General features: G+C 37.4%; 1 protein-coding gene across 1 annotated transcript in view; it reads left to right on the top strand.

Annotated features, from left to right (window-relative positions):
• Window positions 1-19,260, top strand: part of LOC113049927 (small G protein signaling modulator 1-like) — a 36,200-nt gene extending 16,940 nt beyond the window's left edge. Inside the window, exons 4-26 of the mRNA XM_026212674.1 lie at window positions 1,431-1,593; window positions 1,869-2,021; window positions 2,141-2,208; window positions 3,230-3,375; window positions 4,615-4,752; window positions 4,967-5,091; window positions 5,770-5,837; window positions 7,112-7,275; window positions 8,023-8,152; window positions 8,373-8,537; window positions 9,033-9,159; window positions 9,529-9,593; window positions 9,719-9,864; window positions 10,282-10,410; window positions 11,706-11,888; window positions 12,024-12,095; window positions 12,221-13,675; window positions 13,767-13,891; window positions 17,490-17,572; window positions 17,692-17,801; window positions 18,253-18,349; window positions 18,669-18,836; window positions 19,065-19,260. Coding sequence (XP_026068459.1) covers window positions 1,431-1,593; window positions 1,869-2,021; window positions 2,141-2,208; window positions 3,230-3,375; window positions 4,615-4,752; window positions 4,967-5,091; window positions 5,770-5,837; window positions 7,112-7,275; window positions 8,023-8,152; window positions 8,373-8,537; window positions 9,033-9,159; window positions 9,529-9,593; window positions 9,719-9,864; window positions 10,282-10,410; window positions 11,706-11,888; window positions 12,024-12,095; window positions 12,221-13,675; window positions 13,767-13,891; window positions 17,490-17,572; window positions 17,692-17,801; window positions 18,253-18,349; window positions 18,669-18,836; window positions 19,065-19,153 — 4,169 coding nt within the window. The 3' untranslated portion in view covers window positions 19,154-19,260. The remainder of the gene's footprint in view (window positions 1-1,430; window positions 1,594-1,868; window positions 2,022-2,140; window positions 2,209-3,229; window positions 3,376-4,614; window positions 4,753-4,966; window positions 5,092-5,769; window positions 5,838-7,111; window positions 7,276-8,022; window positions 8,153-8,372; window positions 8,538-9,032; window positions 9,160-9,528; window positions 9,594-9,718; window positions 9,865-10,281; window positions 10,411-11,705; window positions 11,889-12,023; window positions 12,096-12,220; window positions 13,676-13,766; window positions 13,892-17,489; window positions 17,573-17,691; window positions 17,802-18,252; window positions 18,350-18,668; window positions 18,837-19,064) is intronic.
• Window positions 19,261-21,504: the final 2,244 nt, after the last annotated feature.

Below are 21,504 nucleotides of genomic sequence, written 5' to 3'. Positions count from 1 at the left end.
AATCCAAATCAACTTACCAATCAAAACCAACAAAAGAGCAATGATATGTAAGTGCTGGGACAAGTCTAGGTTAGCCTAAGGCACAGTACATGTAGCAAGATATTTTATAATAAATAAAAAGAAAAATTGTAGAATTGATTAGAAATAGAAAGTGCAAGTGTTAGAGGGTTAAGTTGTTTTTTTTTACTAAAAAGAATAGACAATGAAGGTAATTTTTATTACAACAAGTAGATATAATAGAAAAAGAGTAGATAATGCTATTGTCAGGGGCTTTTTTTCAAGAAAACAAGCAATTAGAATAGAAATGGAATGGAGAGTGCAAGTGTTAGAGGGTCAAATTGTTTTTAGATAAAAAAGAAAACAAATAGATACAATACAATTAGAATAAAGGATGCTAGAGTTAGGGTCAAATTGACGTTTTTAGTTATGTATTCAAGCATTTTCTAGATTTTTTTTTAATTCTAGATGTTTCGATTTTCACTGGTCAGTTGCCGTATTCTCCATATAATTGTATTTGCATAATTGCAGTTTACCTGTATAATTGACACTTCATGTACAATTTTCATGTTTTGCTCTTCACATAATGAAATAATTCATGCTTATTTCTTTTCTGTTAGTTTATGTGTTCAAAAGTAGACAAATACAAGTGTTATAATGTACAATCAGTCAGGTTTTATCACAAAATAAACCCTCTGTTTCACATCTGAGTCTCAGGGATTGTTTTGCAGTAATGCCCAGCCGACTGTACATTATCCCCTACTAATAATACAGTATGCTTAAATATGTACACTTTTTTTTAAGTTTCTGAAAGCAGTCTCATATGCTCACCAAAGCTGAATTCTATACTATACTAAAAAATTTTTTATTTTTATAATTTTTTTTATGTAATTTATTCCTGTGTCGGCAAAGTTTTCCTCAGCCATTGCTTCATTCTTCAGTGTCCCATGTTTGTTTAGGAATCATTGTAATATGTTGATTTAATGCTCAGTGGGAAAATGGGAATCAGTGGGAAAAACATTTTACTGCTTAAAGTTTCAGTATAAATCATGATGCAGGTTTTTTGGGATTTGGATTTCTCAGAATTCTTTGATGAATAGAGATTTCAGAAGAACAGCATTTATTTGAAATAGGAACATTTTTGTAACATTATAAATGTTTTCACTGTTACTTTTAATACATTTAGTACATCCTTGGCTGAGTATTTGTATTAATTCCTTAAATGAAGTCTTTCTGACCTAAAACATTTTTAACAGTAGTATAATTTCCGGATGAGCACATTAACGTGTTTATTCCCATATTTTCACTATTTTGAAATCATGCCATTATTTTCGTTTCTCTGATACACAAAAAACCTTTCATGGACTGGCATAACATGTTCTTTCTTCTTTATGTAAAATGGTCTATTTATGTGTAAATGTATGTGTGTGTAGCTGCTGTTGAAGCCTGTGTGCTCCATGGGTTGAAGCGGAGAGCCGCTGGTTTCTTGCGAAGCAACAAGATAGCTGCGCTCTTCACCAAAGTGGGCAAAAGCTTCCCTCCAGCTGAAGAGCTGTGCAGAAAAGCCCAGGAGCTGGAACTGGTCTTTGAGAGCAAGTGAGAACAGACTTTGTGATCTCCTCCAATATAACACACAACTCAGACTTGTTTAAAAATACAATAAAGCAATAGTACAAACCTGCAGTGTGCTTGCTTTCTGCAGCTCATAAATACCACCAACATATGTCCTCAGGCAAATTGGCAGTAAATATTATTAATGAGAAGAGTAATATGCTCAGTAGTACCAACCCAGTGGACAAAAATTTATTTAAATGCATGGGAATTGATTTTGACAGTTTAAAAATGTTTTATTGATTTGTTCTTCTCTTCAGACGAAGTCAGTCTCTCTCATACAGCGAAAGCACCCGTAAGATGCCCAAAGTCCTAAACTTCTCACCTCAGGCCGTCAGACATGTGTGGATCCACACCGCACTCATTGAGAAAGTGCTAGACAAGATCGTGCTGTACCTGGTGGAAAACAGCAGGTGAGAAAGGTGGCATAGAGAGATGAAGAGAAAGCAAGCTTGACTAGTTTCTTTTAGGTACACTTAAACTTGCCAGCTTGCATTATGTTAAACCAAAGTGACTTTTAATGTTGTTTCAGTAAGTTTTATGAGAAGGAAGCTATCCTAATGGACCCTGTGGATGGCCCTATCCTTGCGTCTTTGTTAGGTAGGCATGCTTTATATTCATCATTCTCAATCTTCATGCAATCTGGTGCCATGCACTTTTTTAAATCCTAGTGAAGTCCGTAGCTATGTTTCCATCCAAAGAGGCAAATTTAACTTGTGCGCAAAACTGGAATATCACATAAAACATTTGCAAATAAAGCACCATTTCCATCCAGCGAGTCAAAGAGAACAAAATCGGCACTTCCTGATAATAAAATGACTCTAAATTGTCATGTAAGACATTAATTATACAGAAATACTTAGATGACAGACTTTCCTCAGGCATCTCAGAAAGGCCAAAACCACATTTAGATGCTGTGAACGAGATTGGTCCACTGGTTAGTCAAGTTATCCCATCTCATCGCGCAAAGTCACATGACTTTTTCAATGCGCATGGTGGAATTTATTCAGGAAATGTGTTTCCATCATAGTTTATGTGCATTTTTTCTTACCAGAATAAAAAGTTTATCCTACTCAGTTGTGCGCATAAATTTTGCACATTTTTAGAATTTATGCGCATCTCGATTTCCATCCAGTGTTTTTTTTTCATGCGATCAAAATGCGCATAAAAATAAGTGGATGGAAACATAGCTAGTGATCAGCTCATTTTTTCACACGCTGAATGGAAAACTAAACCTGATGAACAAGAGAAATATTTTATACTGAAAAGGGTGTATTAGTAAAGTAATAGATTGCTATATTATTTTAAATGATCCACTAGTTAAGTTTATTATTTTACCCAATATCGTTGTTCTGCATATTTTTATTGTTATTTTAGTTTCATCCCATTAGCTTTGCAACATGCCAACATCAAATTCTATTGAAATCAGTTGTGAGTCTTCCATGCAGAGCACTAATTATGTGGAACATTTGAAATCATTCACTAATGAAAGGATGCTGCAGCTGCCTATTTAGGGAGGCAGCTCACTAGGTTTTAGATGGGGCTATTTTGTGTCTTATTGTTTCTTTTGTATTCCTGGCATTGTGCAGATAATGTGTGTTCAACTTGATTTCTTCTTTAGTGGGCCCATGTGCATTGGAGTACACTAAAATGAAGACGGCAGATCATTTCTGGACGGATCCTTCAGCTGACGAGTTGGTGCAAAGGCATCGTATTCACAGTGGCCATTGCCGACAAGACTCTCCTACAAAGAGACCTGCCCTCTGTGTGAGTGACCTGTGATTGCATAAATGGGATAAACACAGTTTTTGTGAGTTTAAATACTTATCCCAGTTGATTGTGCAACTATAAGTAGATGTGTAGTTCTGTTTAGTGCAGATGTTGCAGAAATGTCATCACAATTGAATTATGTGCAGGGTGATATATTGATCTTAGCATTCTGGGTTATGGCACTTTACACAATATTTAAGATGGTACATTCTTAAATAAAAAAGGTAAAGAATAAGAGCTAATTTTATAAATGCACTGATATTCTCAGTCTGTTTGCACTTAAAAAAAAATAACAAAATTGAAAGCTCTTGTGCATTTGAACGAGATGGAAGTGCCATTTCAAACTAAAAGTTCAGGCCATTTGAAATTCACTTGATGTATCCAACCGTGCCTCAATAAAATGTCAGGGGTCAAAAACAGTTTATAGTCAGTCAATTGCAGGTAACATTGAAGTCATAATACATAGTGATGTTGGGTTTTTAAGCATTACGCACCAGTACTTTCAACAGCTTAAAGCTGGTTATCAGTTTTGGATGTTTTCTTACACAACAGTCTGCGCAACATAGATAAGGCAAAATAAATGCCATTTCAATATTTCATAACAAGACCTTTTAGTTTGTGTATTTGCTCTTGTTGGGTGAGGTTCTAGCCTTCAGTGCGGTACACTTCATCTCAGGCTTCTGAAGAGGGTTGTGGTCCATAAGAGTCATGCAGTGGTCTGTGTGTTTGAGTGTACGGAGTATGAACCTCCACTCAAGAGATACGTTTCACATCATTACCCAGCTCCATTACCAAACACAGCCGTCAGATTCCTGACTGATCACCCTCTCTGGTCATCGCCAACACCCACACAACAGCAGGACACACAACACTTGTTTTTCAACTCTGATAGATCTGGCTGCACTGCACTCCGGGCTTGTTTTCTAATGTACTTTTATTACAAAAAATCTGCTAGTGAGCTGTAAAAGCCCAGTTTTTGGTGCTGAGTGCCTTTTTGATATATGAAAGAGGAGACGCAAGTATACATCTAATGACTCACCAGCGGCCACACATTTATCCACCTTGACAGATAGATGTAGTGGTGTATTGTTAGGAAAACAAGATGAATAGCTCCTATAACACTTTAATTGTGAATGTTGTCTGGTTACATTAGTTGCTGATGTAATGTTTTGCTAGAAACACATTAGGTAAGCGATTGCCCTCTGTTCTTAATAATGTGTGCATGTGTGTGTTCAGATTCAGAAAAGACACTCCAGTAGTAGTATGGATGAAAGGCCATCTCCCTCCCCCTCTGCCAGAGACTACGTGGAGTCTCTTCATCAGAATTCCAGAGCGACCCTCCTGTTCGGCAAGAACAACGTTCTGGTGCAGCCGGTGAATAATGCATTAAACAGCTGTCAATTATTACAGATCTTTAGGGGATTATTTCTGACTGCATATTTTATGTAAAAATTTAATTATAGTTTGCTTTATTGTAATTGCATAGAAAATATATAATAAACTTGCAGAAAACATTTCACAAGCAGCATTTCTTATTGATTATAGTGCAGTTGCTTCATAATGTGGGCTTCTGTTGTGGTGCTTTCAGAGGGATGATATGGAAGCAATCCCAGGGTACCTCTCTCTCCACCAGACGGCTGACTGCATGACTCTGAAATGGACGCCAAATCAGCTAATGAACGGCTCCATGGGAGATCTCGACTATGAGAAGAGGTGGGACTCAGTTTGTTCTTTTAAGAAAATGTAATGTATCAATGATCTCTATGAAGAATCAGAGTATCACAGGATATGATTGATAGGATGTAATATATTACAGGATTTCTCATTCCACCATAATACAAGGATGCAATCTCGACACATCTCAGTGAAACGTTCCATTCTTAATCTTCCTAAGTAATGAGAATCATTTCTAAATCTGTTGTCAACAAAAGTGAATTAATATTTAAAAATCTTTAAACATGCAGATTTCCTGCGAAACAAAAGCTCTGTGGTTTAAGGTTTAACATTTGAAGGCAAAGTAATGCATTTATTGATTTGTTAAATGTTTATAATATAATATTGTAAAATGTTGTTTTATGTATGTATTTTTAACTATATAGACAGAGTGGCATTTTTCACTTTATACTAATGCAAAAATTGACTGTAAATGCATATTGTGAAGCTGATAGAAAAAAATATTCTTTTTTTTATGTTTTTATTTATACAAAAAGTTACCCCTGATGAGTGATTTCTAACTTCATGCAGAAATTGAAACAAAGCATGATTTCTTTTTTCTCTCTTAAATTAAAAACTTTTTGAATCCCTGGAATGTAAGTATTTATGTGATTTTATGTTGGTTTCTATTATTCGTAGTAATGTTGTTCACACAAGCAAGTCTCTGTTTTCCTGCAGTGTTTACTGGGACTATGCCATGACCATCCGCCTGGAGGAGATTGTGTACTTGCACTGTCATCAGCAGGGTAGGCCACATTGTGCCAGGTTGAAAAACATCCAGCTGGCACCCAAATCACACATCCTGCAGTTCTTACCTGTCCATAATTCTGACAGATTAGTTTGAATAATTCATATATAATAGGAGTGGGCAGTCTTCCCTAAATATATAATAGCACAATTGAATAACACAAAATCACGATACATGATCTAAATCACAATCTTCCCTATTTTGAATTGCACTATTGAGAATATCCAGACTGGAACTGGAAGGCTATGACTAAAAACACAGTATTGCATTAAAAAAACAATTTCAGTTAAGAGCAGGGAGTGATTTTCTGTCTTTTGTTGTTTGATGAACGTTAATGACAGACAGCAGTAGGTTTATTAGGCTGCTGTTTCTTATATTATGGTATGCACTGATCTAAAATACCTGATTTCTTTTGCAGTTGTTTATATTCACTTAAGACATAACTGACTGTCATTATTTAAAATATTAATGCACAGAACGTGCCGATGGGACAGTCTCTTTCGCAGCGTTTATTAACTCTTTTTAAAATAAAGCATGTTCCTCAGTAGACTGCATTTTATGACACGCACATTACATGATTGAACTGATTCGGGCGTTAGTGCACCAAAACACATCGCTTTAAAGGAATGGAACATCACATGGCACAAAACAGAAACTGAAACTAAAATTTGATTCTTCACATTAATGCTGCTAGCTCACATTGAGTGGTTTTTTAAATACGTAACATATAATATGACTGTAATGTGATAATACAAAATTCTCCAACATTCATAGACCCTACAGAGTTTCTGAAGGCTAAAAGTATATCTAACGTTAATCAGTATCTAGTCTCTTTTGGTGAAGTAAATCTACTTGGTTTGCTCAAATATTCAGCCAATGTCCTCAGTTGTACTTGCCCTTTTCATATTCATCCAAGCACAAGACCAGCGGACCGATGAGAGAGCAGAATTAATGAGAACATAATTGTTTCTGAAGAAAGATGAGAATTTAAAGTGAGGCTTTACTCAGATTCTGAAGCAATGTAATTCGGTTAATGCCAATGATTGATTCCTTATTGTACAGGCTGTGTAATGGCTTCAATATTAAGAATATTATGATGATTCAGATATTAGATACAGTTAAGAGAGGAAATATTTTGCATGCTACAGAAGAGTTCACTTCAAGTATTTAACCTAGTAATATGTGATAGAGAGAGACCGTGTCCTTTAAATGTCAATGAACATGTCACTTTATTTCATATTAATTCCATTGTGTATGTATTTTTGTCTGCAGTGGACTGTGGGGGAACAGTGGTTCTGGTTAGTCAGGATGGGATTCAAAGGCCACCGCTTCGTTTTCCCCGCGGTGGTCACCTCCTACAGTTCCTCTCCTGTCTGGAAAATGGGCTGCTGCCTCACGGACAGTTAGACCCGCCGCTTTGGTCCCAGAGAGGAAAGGTGAGGAAGTGATCTGACACTGTACACTTTTCTCCAGTATGCACACTTACTCTAAATTCAGAATATGGACTTACAATTTCTTGTTATTCCATTAGGATTATAACTTTTCAGCATTTTAAGATGCTGTGTGAAAAACATTTTCATTATTTAAACAAGTATTTTTTATTAGTGTCCTCTGTTTTAGTCTGTTTGAAATTACCCTTAAATCACAGTGTTTTTAACTTTTTATTTTTTTATATATTTCAACTTCATACATTACTTTCAGTACAGTACAGGGGCAATAAGAGTTTCTTTATGAAAGAAATCAGTGCTTTTATTTAGCAAGGATGCCTCAAATTAATCAAAATAACAGTAAAGAGATTTGTTCCAAAACATCTTTTTTTTTTTTTTTTAATTCAAATAATCCAAAACATTTCATGGTTTCCACTTAAATATTAAACTGCACAAAAACTTTTTTTTTTTTTTTTTACATTCATAGCAATAAGAAATGTTTCTTGAGCACCAAATCAGCATGTTAGAATGATTTCTCATTCTATGTAATTTCTACGGTATTATTTAGATCAAGTACAATCTCTCACTGTGCTGTTATTTGTATGCATTGATTGATTAATCTGTCAATTGCAATTCATTTTGTGTGTTACATATTAATTATAAATGGAAAAAATAATTTGTTCCACTGCAGATTACATATTGCTAACCATCTGCAGTCATGTATATTGAATTGATGCTTCACTTTTCGTTTTCCAGGGTAAGATATTTCCTAAGCTAAAGAAGAGATGTCCACAGGGATCCTCAGACTCTGTCTCAGACAAAGAAGAGGAAGAAGCAACCGATTATGTCTTCCGCATTGTTTTCCCAAACAGCCAGTCAGAATTTGGTAAGAGTCTGAATCATGGTACCAAACAAGCTCTTGAGCCAGTAAATGTTTCCTGATTATGGTTCGGTTATTTTAATATCAGCTTTTAGAAGTGGATAGTAGGAAAAAGGACCTCTTGTATCCATCTAGGTATTGTTTGTCATTTTGGTTTTTAACCATTCATATGTCATCCGTCACAAACATTCCTTTGGTTTTACAGAGATGTTTTGACTCATTACAGTGACTTTTACCCAGTCCTCCCATCTCTCACTGGGTACTGTCCTCCTGGCCCGATCTCTCTTCCTGAACTCGAGAGGGCTGTGTCCTCCTAAACGGCAGACGCTGGTGATGCCAAAGCGCCACTGCAGCTCCCCGGGAGAGTCTCCATCCTCCCCTGAGCTCAGCTGTAATTCTCCTTGTCACCACTCATTTATGTCTTCATGTTTCTGTCTGATGCGCCAACTTCTTGCTGGTTTATGCTTGCTTTTATGGTCTCTGCATCTGCAAGCAATCGCTTAGTTGCCAGTGTGAGGTTTCTGTTTTGTTCAGGAGTCCTCCTCCAGTGAAATTTAGTCACCCTTGGTTAATTTTGGGGTAATGGTTGAGTGTTTTCCGGGAGACTTGAAATTTATGTTTACTACTGTATATAATGAGCATAAGCGTTTGTAACGGTAATAGTGGCTTTTAAATCTGACATGGAATGTGATCCTGTTCATTTTAAGTGTCACTGCAGCCATTATTACTTCATTAAATCCATGCAGTCTAATATTATTGCAATAATTTGTTTTAAGCTGGGTGTAATAGTGGGTTCTTATTGCTCTGCTTTTAGCTACATAAGTTCCTTTTTGTATCCAGATGTTCAATGCATAATCAGATTTCTCTGTGTGTGTTTGTCTGTTAGTGGCACCAGAATTGATAGATCAGGGAGCAAACATGTGGCACCCAACACCAAGGAAATCATCTTGCTCTTCCTGCTCACAGAGTAGTTTCTCTGATGGAGCACCGCCCAATGGATGCAATCATGAAAGGTACAATGACAGAACGATTGTAATTGTAAAGTCCATTTTGATTCATTTAATTGAAAGGAAACCTGCAGATAAACAAGAATGAGCGTCTGAGGTACAAAGTAGAATTTACATTTAATTTGGGTAGAAATGTAAACTTTATAACAACTACTACTACTGCAATGACTATTTTTATTATTGTTGTTGTTGTTGTTGTTGTATTTTTTTACATTTAAATTTACCCAAAAATCACAATTGTGTATTACTTCATACTCAAGTAAAACCTTGTTGTTTATATGTAAAACCTATGTGTTACGTACACAAAAGTAAAATAAACCTAAATTATGTAACTGTTAAACATATATTTAAGGGTAAAAAAAATCTTATTTGCAGGGCCCCTCTGAAGTTGCTGTGTGACAACATGAAGAACCAAATCATCTCTCGGGCTTTCTATGGATGTTTGTATCCGTTACTCATAAATTTATAGTCTTACAACACCATCTTTTTCCGTCAAATGTGACCTTCACATTTTTTAATTTCTATCTTGTTCAATCAATCACACACATATTTTGCCCTCTCTCAGGGCTGGCGTACTGCCGTCACCTGTCCACGGTACGCACTCACCTGTCTGGCCTTGTCAATCACTCTATTGTGGAGCCAGATGTGCCCAGTGACGCCTATGGAGGCCTCACGACAGAAGTGTGGCAGAAGTTTCTTCAAGATTGCAGTGTAAGCATGCACAAGCACACAAACCTGTCTGCAGTCCAAAACAGACATATTTAAATGAGCATCTTCGCCAGACACTCATTAATATTAATTTGTCTCTAATCAGAGTTCTCTCAGTTCTATCACATAAACAGTATGTGTGGATGACTAATGCTGAGAGCTTGAGTGCCAGAGTGGTGGCTCTAAATGTTGCAAATCAATATCAAATCGATACAGAAGTACCCTTATGGCTGTAATCGTTAGTGTGCTTATATGCAAACCAGTGTGTATGTGTGTATATATATTGGTTTGACTGATAAACAGTAAAAAAGGTGGAAAAATATAAATACAAATAAATGAATTAAAATACCATTTGTACCATTTTGTGCGTGGAAGTCAGTTTACCCATTTTGGAGTCAGCGTGTACCTGCTCTTCTGCAGACTATTGAGGAGAAGGAGTTGCTGCGGCTAGTTTATTTCGGTGGAGTTGAGCCTTCTTTGCGAAAGGAGGTCTGGCCTTTCCTGCTGGGTCATTACCAATTTGGGATGTCTGAGGCTGACAGAAAAGAGGTACGTGTATTTTTTTGGTAAAACCATCCTCTCAAACAGTATTAAGGTGCAGTCATGTTTACATTGCCAGGCCAAATTCTCCAGGGAAAATCCTTATGCATATTGGAAACTCAGTGTTTTTCATGCAACAACTTTTAACTGCAAAACAATGTGAGCATGACTTCAGTCTTTATTTTCTTTAAAGGGACAATAAGTAACTTTTTAGGTATTTTATTATCTAAAATCAATATTTTTATTCATAAATATGCCCTCAATGGTGTGCAAATACCTATGCCAATGTTTAAACTAATCCTCATAAATGAAGAATTTATTATCTTTATATACATGGGACGGGTAGGTCGACGGAGGCTTCCATGTAGTTCCGCCATCTTGCAAAACTATAATAGCAGAGAGGGACAAAAAGTACTAAGCCAACGCGTTTCCACAACACGTTTTCGGTCAGAGCCAGAAACGCAGGTGCAGAGCAGTGAGAGGCGCTTGAAACTGCACCGGCAAGTCTGGATTGCATTCTTATTATGGACCATTCATATGCCGCGCCACAGGAGAAGAAAACATCGTCGCCAAAACATTCAAAAATAGAACGTAAAATGAAACGTGACCGTAGATTACAGAAAACAAGAGTTAATGTCGGGAAAGCTTTTTCTAGGTGGAAAGAGCTAATGCTGGATAAAGATTTCAAAAGAGACGCTGAAGTGGCCTGTTTTCTTCTCGACAGGTAAGTCAGTGTTTGATGATGATATCTAACAATGCACATAATTCAGAAAATATAACGAATAAAGAAGACATAACTACTAATTACAATATTTTATGTTTTCCACAGTCCGTAATTCATACTGTAACATTCGTTTGTTAGTTGTCATGTTGCAGTTTGTTTGAAATAACACACCTGTTCACCTGAAGGAAAACTCGACGAAGTGTTATTAGAAGACATCCTGTCAAAGCTTTTTGGTACATATCGCCTACCGTAGATGCAACGCGCATTTGAAAAAGCGAGGCGCTGGAGAGCAAAATTAGTTTGAATGCAAAATACAATTTCACCACTAGATGGGAGTAATTCCTACTTACAGTCCCTTTAAGATTTCCAGGGATTAACTGGATGACATATTTGCCTATTCCAGGGCAGTTGATTCCCTTACCTCTGATAAATACATCAAACATTTAGTTTTTTGTCAACTTCTTTCCAAAGCCAGATTAATTGGATTTCAGATAGTTTGTGAGTCAAAGCACTTGTTACGTTGTTACTGAGTGGATTTCATTGTAAGATGTTGCCGTCTCTTATACTCTGAACTCTGCAGGTGGATGAGCAGATGCGGGCCAGCTATGAGCAGACAATGAGCGAATGGCTGCGGTGTGAGGCCATTGTTAGGCAGAGAGAAAAAGAACAGCACGCTGTGGCGTTAGCCAAGTGTTCGTCTGGGGCGAGTATAGACAGCATCACACAGAGAATAATGCACCGTGACTCCACCGTCAGTAATGAGGTCAGTGTCTCCAAGTGACCTTCTAAGACCAAAATGCATTGTTGGCAGGCACTGAAGACTTCAAGTTCAGACTGGAAGGTTTGCTTTTGATTTTATGTAGTATTTACTCAAGGATGTGTTGTGTTTGTCATTCAGTCCTCGCAGAGCTGTAGTTCAGGCAGGCAAAGAGATTCCAGGCTGCAGAGCGACTCCAGCAGCAGTACTCAAGTAAGATTAAGACTGATGATATGGCCATTACATGAATATTTGCACAAATTGACATTTCCTTAAAACTTGCATGCGATTACAAATGGTGCACTCCTTGACTGATGTTTCTCATTCTTTCCCGGTAGTTCTTCACTTCCCAAAACCCTTTCCTCTGGAGTAGCTTTCTTCCGTTTGGTTTGTTTTTCCAGGTGTTTGAGTCTGTTGAAGAGGTCGACCAGATCGAGTCCGAACCCAAGAGTGAAGACGCCAAACAGGTTTCCAAAATCTCAAATGGAACACTGCAAAATGGCACAAGTTCTCCAGACTCTGGTCTACCCTCTTCCAGAAACTTCTCCATTACTTCTGGTCAGTCAGACTCTTTGAGCACAGAGGACAGTGGGATACATGACCCAAGCCTTAAAGCTCAACCACAGCTAGCAGTATCAAAGGAGAGATTTGAGAGTTCATCTGAAGAAGGTGAGACCGAATCGATTGAGAAACTATGTGTGGGAGATTATAGTAGAATTGAGGTTAACAAAGTGTTGTCTCTGGGTGCAGTTGTGGCAATATCAGAGAAAAGCAAGAAGGCCACTGAGAGCATTTCCGATAAAATGTCAGAGGTGGAGACTGAGGGGCTGAGGATGGCTCGAGATGCCTTTGAGGCTCCTGCAGCAGCTCGCAGCCACATGACCAAAATGGAGGCGGGCGACTCTCCAGAGAGGACTTTGACATCAGAAAATGAAGCATTGACAGAAATTCCCAAAGTGACAGAGGTCGAGGAATCCACTCCTTCAGAGCAAAAGATGAATGAGAATCAGCTAAGTGTGGACCCTGAAAGGTCCCACATGGGTATTAAAGATATCATAGCAATCCGAGAGGAACCTTTGGCAACAAAAGATCATAAGGTATCAGATGCACTTGAGCATAAGGTTATAGCTGACATACTGGTATCTGTTTCAAAGGACGATGATACAGAGAAAGAAACATATCAATTAAGCAAAGCTAAAGACCACAAGACATGCATAGATGACGCCAATGATTTTAGTGGCACACAAAGAGCTTCAAAACCAAGTGATAAGAAAGAAAACAAGACCAGTGATTTACCCAGTGGAGCTGGAACAACAGTAAAGAGGAAAGCAACATCATTTCTCCCAAAAACCATTGGTACAGAGCTAAGAGAAAGAACGGATGATTCAAAGAAGAGCACACATAAAGAAATGCAGAGGAAAGCTCCAGTAATTGAAGAGACGGTGGTCCCATTGGTGCATGAAGCTTTTAGCACAAGAGAGATGGGTGAAGCCCAAGATGCAACTGAGTCAGACGAGTCTCCCTCTGCAATTCAAATGGAAGAGATTCCTACAGCTAAAGTGTCCATGGTTTGGGAAAGGAAGAGTTCACCTAAAGGGAAGGCTAGTGAGCGGACAGCTGTAGCTGTGTTGGAGCTCAGGCTGGAGGAAGCTCATGGAAAGCCCAGCTCTGAAGGAATGGGCTCTGAGGAGCCAGGGATGGAGAGTCTTTGCCCACAGCTGGATTCACTGGCTGTAAACGCTGAGAAGAATGACGCTACCGCTCCAGTTGCCTATATAGGCACCACTTATTCTGTAAGCAAGTGTTTCATAGAGGTATTTTTATATAAGAACATAGTTAACTATATTATCTAAATAAATATATTCACCTTTGTGGTAATTGCAGCAAGAGCTTTTGGACCTGTACACTCTAAATCTGCATCGCATTGATAAAGACGTTCAGCGCTGTGACCGAAATTACTGGTATTTTACTCCTGCTAACTTGGAAAAATTGCGCAACATCATGTGCAGGTAATAAAATAATTCCTTTATGAGCATTCACTATTTGTGCTCTTCTTCCAGTTTTGTTTTTGATCAAAAATACAGTAAAACAGTAATATTGTTAAATATTATTACAATTTAAAATAACTTGATTTTAATGTTATTTATTCCTGTGATGCAAAGCTGTGATATTTCAGCATCTTCAGTTACTTCAGTCTTCAGTGTTACATGATCTTAAAGAAATCTTTCTGATATGCTGGTTTGGTACTCGATACAATTTTTTAAATTAATTTTTTCATTGATGTTAAAAACACTTGCGCTGCCTAATATGTTTGTGGAAATCTTTTTTCAGCTCTATTTTTTAGGATTATTTTATGAATAATAAGTTCAGAAGAAAAGAAATAGAAATAAAATCCTTTAAATAGAATTTATAAGTCTTCACTGTTGCTTTTGATTACTTTAAAGCATTAGTTTTTAATATTTAATTCCACATGCTAATTTACTGCATTTTACATTTTAGATTACCTTTGCCAACATCTAGTGCTCACTTTAAATTAAAGGGGGGGTGAAATGCTATTTCATGCATACTGAGTTTTTTACACTGTTAAAGAGTTGGATTCCCATGCTAAACATGGACAAAGTTAAAAAAATTAAGTTGTACATTTGAAGGAGTATTTCTGTTCCAAAAATACTCCTTCCGGCTTGTCACAAGTTTCTGAAAGTTTTTTTCGAGTATGGCTCTGTGTGACGTTAGATGGAGCGAAATTTCCTTATATGGGTCCTAAGGCACTTCTGCCGGAAGAGCGCACGCTCCCGTATAGCAGAGCAGAGAGAGGCTGAGCACAGACATTCATTCACTGATCAGAGTGAGAGCGTCGCGAAAAGTCACAAAAGAAGTGTGTTTTTGGTTGCCAGGGCAAGACAACCCTGCACAGATTACCAAAAATAAAACAGCATTAAGGGACCAGTGGATGGAGTTTATTTTTACAGAGCATCAACGGAGTTGTGCAAGTGTTTTTGTTTGTTCCCTGCATTTCGAAGATGCATGTTTTACAAACAAGGCCCAGTTTGACGACGGATTTGCGTATCGTTTATTTCTTAAGGATGATGCAATCCCAATGAAAAAGGGTCACGATTGTGTGTTGGAATTGCAGGCGGTGAGTAAAACTGCTTAAAGGCCATGTTGCAAGGTAAATTTTTTAACGAATATGTGCAATTTGCTTGTTGGTAATAAACATTTAAACTGTTATCCATTGTATTTTATGTTGTTGGGTATCACAACGGAATATAATATGAAAAAATAGGTACTATCTTGCAGCGGTCTCCTTTCCCCCACAATGCATTGCATCACGTCACGTTGGGGAGAGAATTTACCAAAGCCGCCTTGAGAGCATTGAGAGTGACTAGAGAGACGAGAGTATTCAGATAGCGCAGAATGCAGATTATAGATAAATACATATATATAGATAGATAGATAGACTAGATACAGTATATAGATAGATAGACAGACAGATAGATAGAGAGATAGCGACCAACAGCGACCCTGTATGTGTGTGTATCGTTATTGCGCACTGCTGCTCGTAAACTAGCTCCAGTGCTCATTGCTGCAATCCTAAATGATAGCAACACACCAGGACACTTCACCAACTCTCCACTCATTCTCCTCGGACCATGCATAGGCTTTGACGGACATCAGTTCTTGGCAATTCCTCATTTGCCCTCTCTAGGCTGGCTCGATCGAAATTACACAGCTACCATCCATCATACATGTTTGCTCTTCCTCATCCCAGTCAGTCGCGTTCTGATGCTGCGTTCCAGGCAGGTTTTTGAGCTCGTAATCACTATTTCATACCACTACTAACGACTTTGTACCGTTCCAGGCAAGTTACACCAAACTTTCTGAGCGCAAGGAATTGTAACTAGATTATTTATTTTATTGCAACGTTGCATTGACCTAAAATCGTTGGGGCTGTCATCGTTGTTTCGCGTGCTGTGTGACCTCGGAACTCGGAGTGCATCGATCTAGTATGAGACACGAGTTCACAGGTGGGAAGTCACGGATTTGATTGCCGTTCCAGTGCACTTTCACGGGTTTAAGGTTGGAAAAACACGGGTTACGGGTTGCCTGGAACGCTGCATCATACTAGACTGAGGCTACCTTTCCTCGACTTCTCCCCAACATGACGTCATCACCGAGTTGCGTAAAAAAAAACGTTAATACCAAAAACTTAAAAAATAGGTCTTTAAGACCATTTTTGAGACATTTTAAAAATGATATACATATCTTGATTGATTTATGTACCCATTAATCGAAAGTGGTGTTTAACCTGCAACATGGCCTTTAAGGGGCCGTTCACATATCGCGCCTAAAAACGCGTGGAAAACGCTAGGCGCGCCGCTTTGTCCTTCTTTCTAAAGCGCTAGGGCAGAAGCGCTCCTGAGGCGTCTGCCTTTGCTAAGCAACCATGACGCGCTCTCTCCATGAAGACGCGGAAATTTCAGCAAAGGATAAATGGATTTGCAGCACAAAAAAATCGCTCTCAGTAGCTCTGCTACTAAATTTATTTCAAAATGGCAATCCATATACAGCTATGAACAGCTGTTCCTTCATCTTGGCTGAGTTTTCAACGTTGTTACGGGAAAGGATGAAGCTGATTGGTTAGTTCTTGACACATGACCCGCGGTGTGCTTGCAGCATTCATTGGAAATAACGAACTTGCTTGGCAAAAGACGCGAAATGTGAACGGCCCCTAAAATATCTCTGCCTCCTTGTTAGTGCGTCCGCCTCCCATGCCGGAGACCCGGGTTCGAGCCCCGCTCGGAGTGAGTCATTGCTGCTGCTGCTCTCGTTCAGTTTCAGCCTCAGGATCTGATTCTGGATCATAAATAAATGGCTGAATCTGACTGTTAGCCATGGTTTGTTTTGGATGATGGTTTTTTTTCCTCACGGTAATGTCACAACTTCCAAACGCTCTCAACGCAAAAGCCTACTCGCGCTCGTGATTCTTTAGCTCCGCCCACACGTCACGCCTCCAGCCGGTCGTGTTTTTCCGGGAAAAATCGGTACAGACTATCTTTCTCTTATGAATATAATAAAACTAAAGACTTTTTGGAGTTATGAAGGATGCAGTACTACTCTATAGGTACTCAAGATTTACAGGATATTGAGTGAAGACGAGCATTTCACCCCCCCTTTAAACTTTGCTAACATTAATAATTAAATGCATGATCAAATGTAATCGTTAGCAAATTACAAAATTAGTATCAATTTTTTGTTACTGTATATTATAATGTTGTGATTACCTAAAAATAAAAAAGTTTAAGTTTTAGTTTTCAATTAAGACAATATAGGATAGAATTTTAACACTGGCCATTTATGAAAAGAATAGTAGTTTTAATACAGTGCATCCATATTTCTAAGTAATCAGATGTATGATGACAGATGGTAAAACGTGCATTAAACTACATTAAGTCATATCTTGAGGCCAGAATATTATAGAGACTCGGAAGTGAGCTCTTTGACTGCAACTGCGTGTCAAAGCACATTAAACTCCTCCGAACACCTGGTGTTGTGATGTAGCTCAAATATCCCTGACCAACGCATATAATGGCTTGTCCATTTCTGCAGTTATATCTGGCAGCACCTGGAAATTGGATATGTCCAGGGCATGTGTGACCTGCTCGCTCCCTTGCTAGTTATTCTAGATGATGGTGAGTCTGTCTTTGGGTGAACTGCTGTTCTTCATCTGTTTTCGAGTTCATGCCACTGTTTAAAAATGTGATAACAAGTAAGCTTAACTTTTTTTGTCTGTTTTTATTGAATCTTTCAGAGGCCATGGCTTTTAGTTGTTTCACTGAACTAATGAAAAGGATGAATCAAAATTTTCCTCATGGAGGTGCGATGGACAAACACTTTGCCAATATGAGATCTCTCATCCAGGTCAAACGTCTAGACATTTTTCTCTCATGTTTGTTTGAAAACCGGCCTTTAAATGTGACTCTGGACCACAAAACCAGTCTTACGTCTCTGAGGTATATTTGTAGCATTAGCCAAAAATACATTGTATGGGTCAAAATAATAGATTTCATGTTTCATCATGTTCCATGAAGATATTTTGTAAATTTCCTACCGTAAATATATCAAAACTTAATTTTTGATTAGTAATAAGCATTGCTAAGAACTTCATTCCGACATATTTAAAGATGATTTTCTCAGTATTTCAGATTCCAGATTTTCAAATAGTTGTATCTCAGCCAAATATTGTCTAATCCTAATAAACCATGCATCAATGGAAAGCGTCTCAATTTTGAAAAATTGACACTTATAAGGCTGGTTTTGTGGTCCACAAATGTGGATGTGGATCTTTTGACTCTTCACTGTATGCAATTAGATTCTAGACGCAGAGCTGTTTGAGCTAATGCATCAGAACGGAGACTACACACACTTCTACTTCTGCTATCGCTGGTTTCTTCTGGACTTTAAAAGAGGTAATAATGTCTTTCAAATAAGATATATTATGAGAATAAAAATGGTTTAAGCTGTCTTCAATGCTGCCTTGCATTCAATGCGTTTACAATTGACACTCAAGAAGAAATGTCTTCTGTTAGTTCTCATCTGCCATGAAATGAAGCCATATTTTGCTTAGAAATGACAGCTCCCCCTGCTGTCCATGCAGACTGGTTAAGTTATGACTGAAAAAGGAATTTCTCCAGCTTTGACTCCCTTATTTATTTACATTTGAACAGTTTGCCTAATAAAAAGTTACTATCGCCATCTTTGCCTAACATACATATTTCAATTCCTCAGAGTTGGTGTATGATGATGTGTTTGCTGTTTGGGAGGTCATCTGGGCGGCTAAGTGTGTCTCCTCCAGTCATTTTGGGCTCTTCATTGCACTTTCATTGGTGGAGATATACAGAGACATCATTCTAGAAAACAATATGGACTTCACAGACATCATCAAGTTTTTCAATGGTAATTATATATTCATTATACACCCTGGTATGGTAACATAAATCTCAACGTCATAAACCACTTTAATATATATATATAAGACATCAGCAACAAGCATATAATGTAGCTATATAACCTGCCCTTCACAAACATTTGAAATCTAAAGAAAAGAGGATTGTGTAACCAAAAAAATCCACCACCATAGTCAATATTAAGTAGATGCATTCTCATATCACCTTTGTTTTTCAGAAATGGCTGAGCATCACAATATCAAGCAAATTCTGACTCTGGCTCGAGACCTGGTTTGCAAAGTGCAGACGCTTATAGAGAACAAGTAACTCTGAAACCTCTCACCTCTGTTGTTTAAATCATGTTCACAGTGTAACCCATCAGCCCTTGCTACAAAACAACAGGGAATATTTGGCCAAAGCTTAATGAGATTCATGGTAACATTTCCAATGCCAAACTTCTTGAGCTGCCTGCAATCGGTCAGTGTGCGATTTTAATAGACTGCTCTGGCTCTTTAATCAGGTTTCCTGAACATATTAGTACAACAAATTTTATAAGCAGATGCTGCTAATGAGTGGTCATTCACTGTTTGACATGGATTTTCATCCTGTGTCTAAATGCAGTTAGGATTACCAGTCACTAGTGACTCATGGGCTCTGTTCCAAAACCTAGTGAGCTGCCTTGCTGTCTACTGCCTACGTAAACTGAAGCTGAACATCACAAGTGACTGATTTGTTTCCAACTTGATTCAAGTAGAATTTGGTGTTAGTATGTTTTTTTTTCAAGCTAATATAATGACACATACTGTACAAAGCACTCACACACATTCTGTGTAGAACAGATTTAAAGGCACAATGTGTGAGTTTTCACCACTGGAGGGTGCGTATTCAAAAACAAACAAAGGTGAAGTTTGATGACACCGTGAGTGAGTGTGGAATTATGGGAGTTGTCGTCTTCAACCCTGTCTAATAAAACACATAACATATTAAAGCATCTTCATGTTTTCTAAAAAAACAAAAACAGAAATCAGAATTTATTGCGTCATTTGGCAGGTGACACAATGTCACTATGGACACGGTCTGTGTCTCTAGTTAAAATTGCTTATTTCTCTGGATTTAATTTTTTTTCTAAAATTTAGGATTATGTTAGTACACACATATATCAGTGTTCTAGTGGTTTTTGCATATTTTAAAAAATCTTACATATTGTGCTTTTAAAACTTTATTGATACATGCCAATGAAAACAAGTATTTTTAAACATTTCCTTCATTCATGTCGTGCTGCCTTAATATTTGACCAGTAGAACATATCTTAGAAAGCAGCATCATGTTGCAGAAATGTGCCTATGATGCCTTAAAATGCTGCCTTTGTAGGCAGCTCACTAGGTTTTTAGACCGAGCAATAGTTTAGAAGTTCAAGTCAGGTGCATTTTATTGCTAAGAGACGCTCACACTAGATTTCATGCTGCATTTGCTTTCACATATATGGAGTGCACATGTACACTGCTGTTTTTGCAAAAGTTTGGGATCAGTCTGTTTTTTTTTTTTTTTTTTTTGGAAGTCCAATGCACACCAAGGCAGCATTTATTTGAAATAAAAAATGCAGTAACAACAGGACTGTAAAAATAATACTATTTTAATTTATTTTAGAATGTAATTTATTCTTGTGATGGCAAAACTGAATTTTTGCCTAATATATTTGTGGAGAATACTAATGAACATCATTTATTTATATATATATATATATATATATATATATATATATATATATATATATATATATATATATATATATATATATATATATATATATATAAATCTTTTTTAACATTATAAATGTATTTACTGTCAATTTTGATGCATCAAATGATTCCTTTGTGAACAACAGTATTTCTTTTTTCTTTCTTTTTTTTTAAAAAAAGCTGACCTTAAAACCTTTTGAACAGTAGTGTATTCATAGATTGTACTTTATACAAATTTACATTAAAAAGACGTTTGATTTGTAATGCCATGGAAAACTGTAGTAGATTTATGTAGCAGATAATATATGTATTATATTTAAACATTTCATTTTATTTATAATTTATTAAAAAACAGAATCCAGAGAGTATGATACGTTGTTACAGATATGAAGGATGATTTTTCTTGCCTAAAATCTAGTGTGACCGCCTTCTTAAAGCTTCTGTATGACTTTACTAGTATTCTGATGTGCCACTTTTAGTATTATATGGATTTTCTTGTGCTTTTAGTCGACTGACCTTCTGCATGTGTTTCTGAAACCAGCTTATTTCCGAGTCAGTGTTTACTGTGAGTTATTTCATTGAATCAGATCAGGTTATCGTATCACACAGTAAATTATTAGACAATACCAAGGAATGCTTCTAGGTATTAGATTTAGAACAGAGAAAAAATTGTGCGTAAGTTTCTTCTCTTTGTGTTACAGAACTGAATAATGATTTGGGGTTTTTCATGGGTTTATGTCATGTTTAAGTCAGTACTGTGTTCCAGTGCATTGGTGTCATGTTTTCAGTCAGCCTATGAATACCTGGCATTAGGATTTGATGTTTGTTTGTGTGTGTGTGTGTGTGTGTGTGTGTGTGTGGACCGGGACAGCTCACAATCACTACCACAAGGCCTTGTCTGCTTGATGTATTCTTGCTGTTTGTGGACTGTACAGAAAA

Source organism: Carassius auratus, chromosome 30 (genome assembly GCF_003368295.1).
Source record: "Carassius auratus strain Wakin chromosome 30, ASM336829v1, whole genome shotgun sequence".
Taxonomy (NCBI): Eukaryota; Metazoa; Chordata; class Actinopteri; order Cypriniformes; family Cyprinidae; genus Carassius; species Carassius auratus.
The sequence above is the reverse complement of the archived record's forward strand: the minus strand, read 5'-3'. Positions and strand labels throughout refer to the sequence as shown.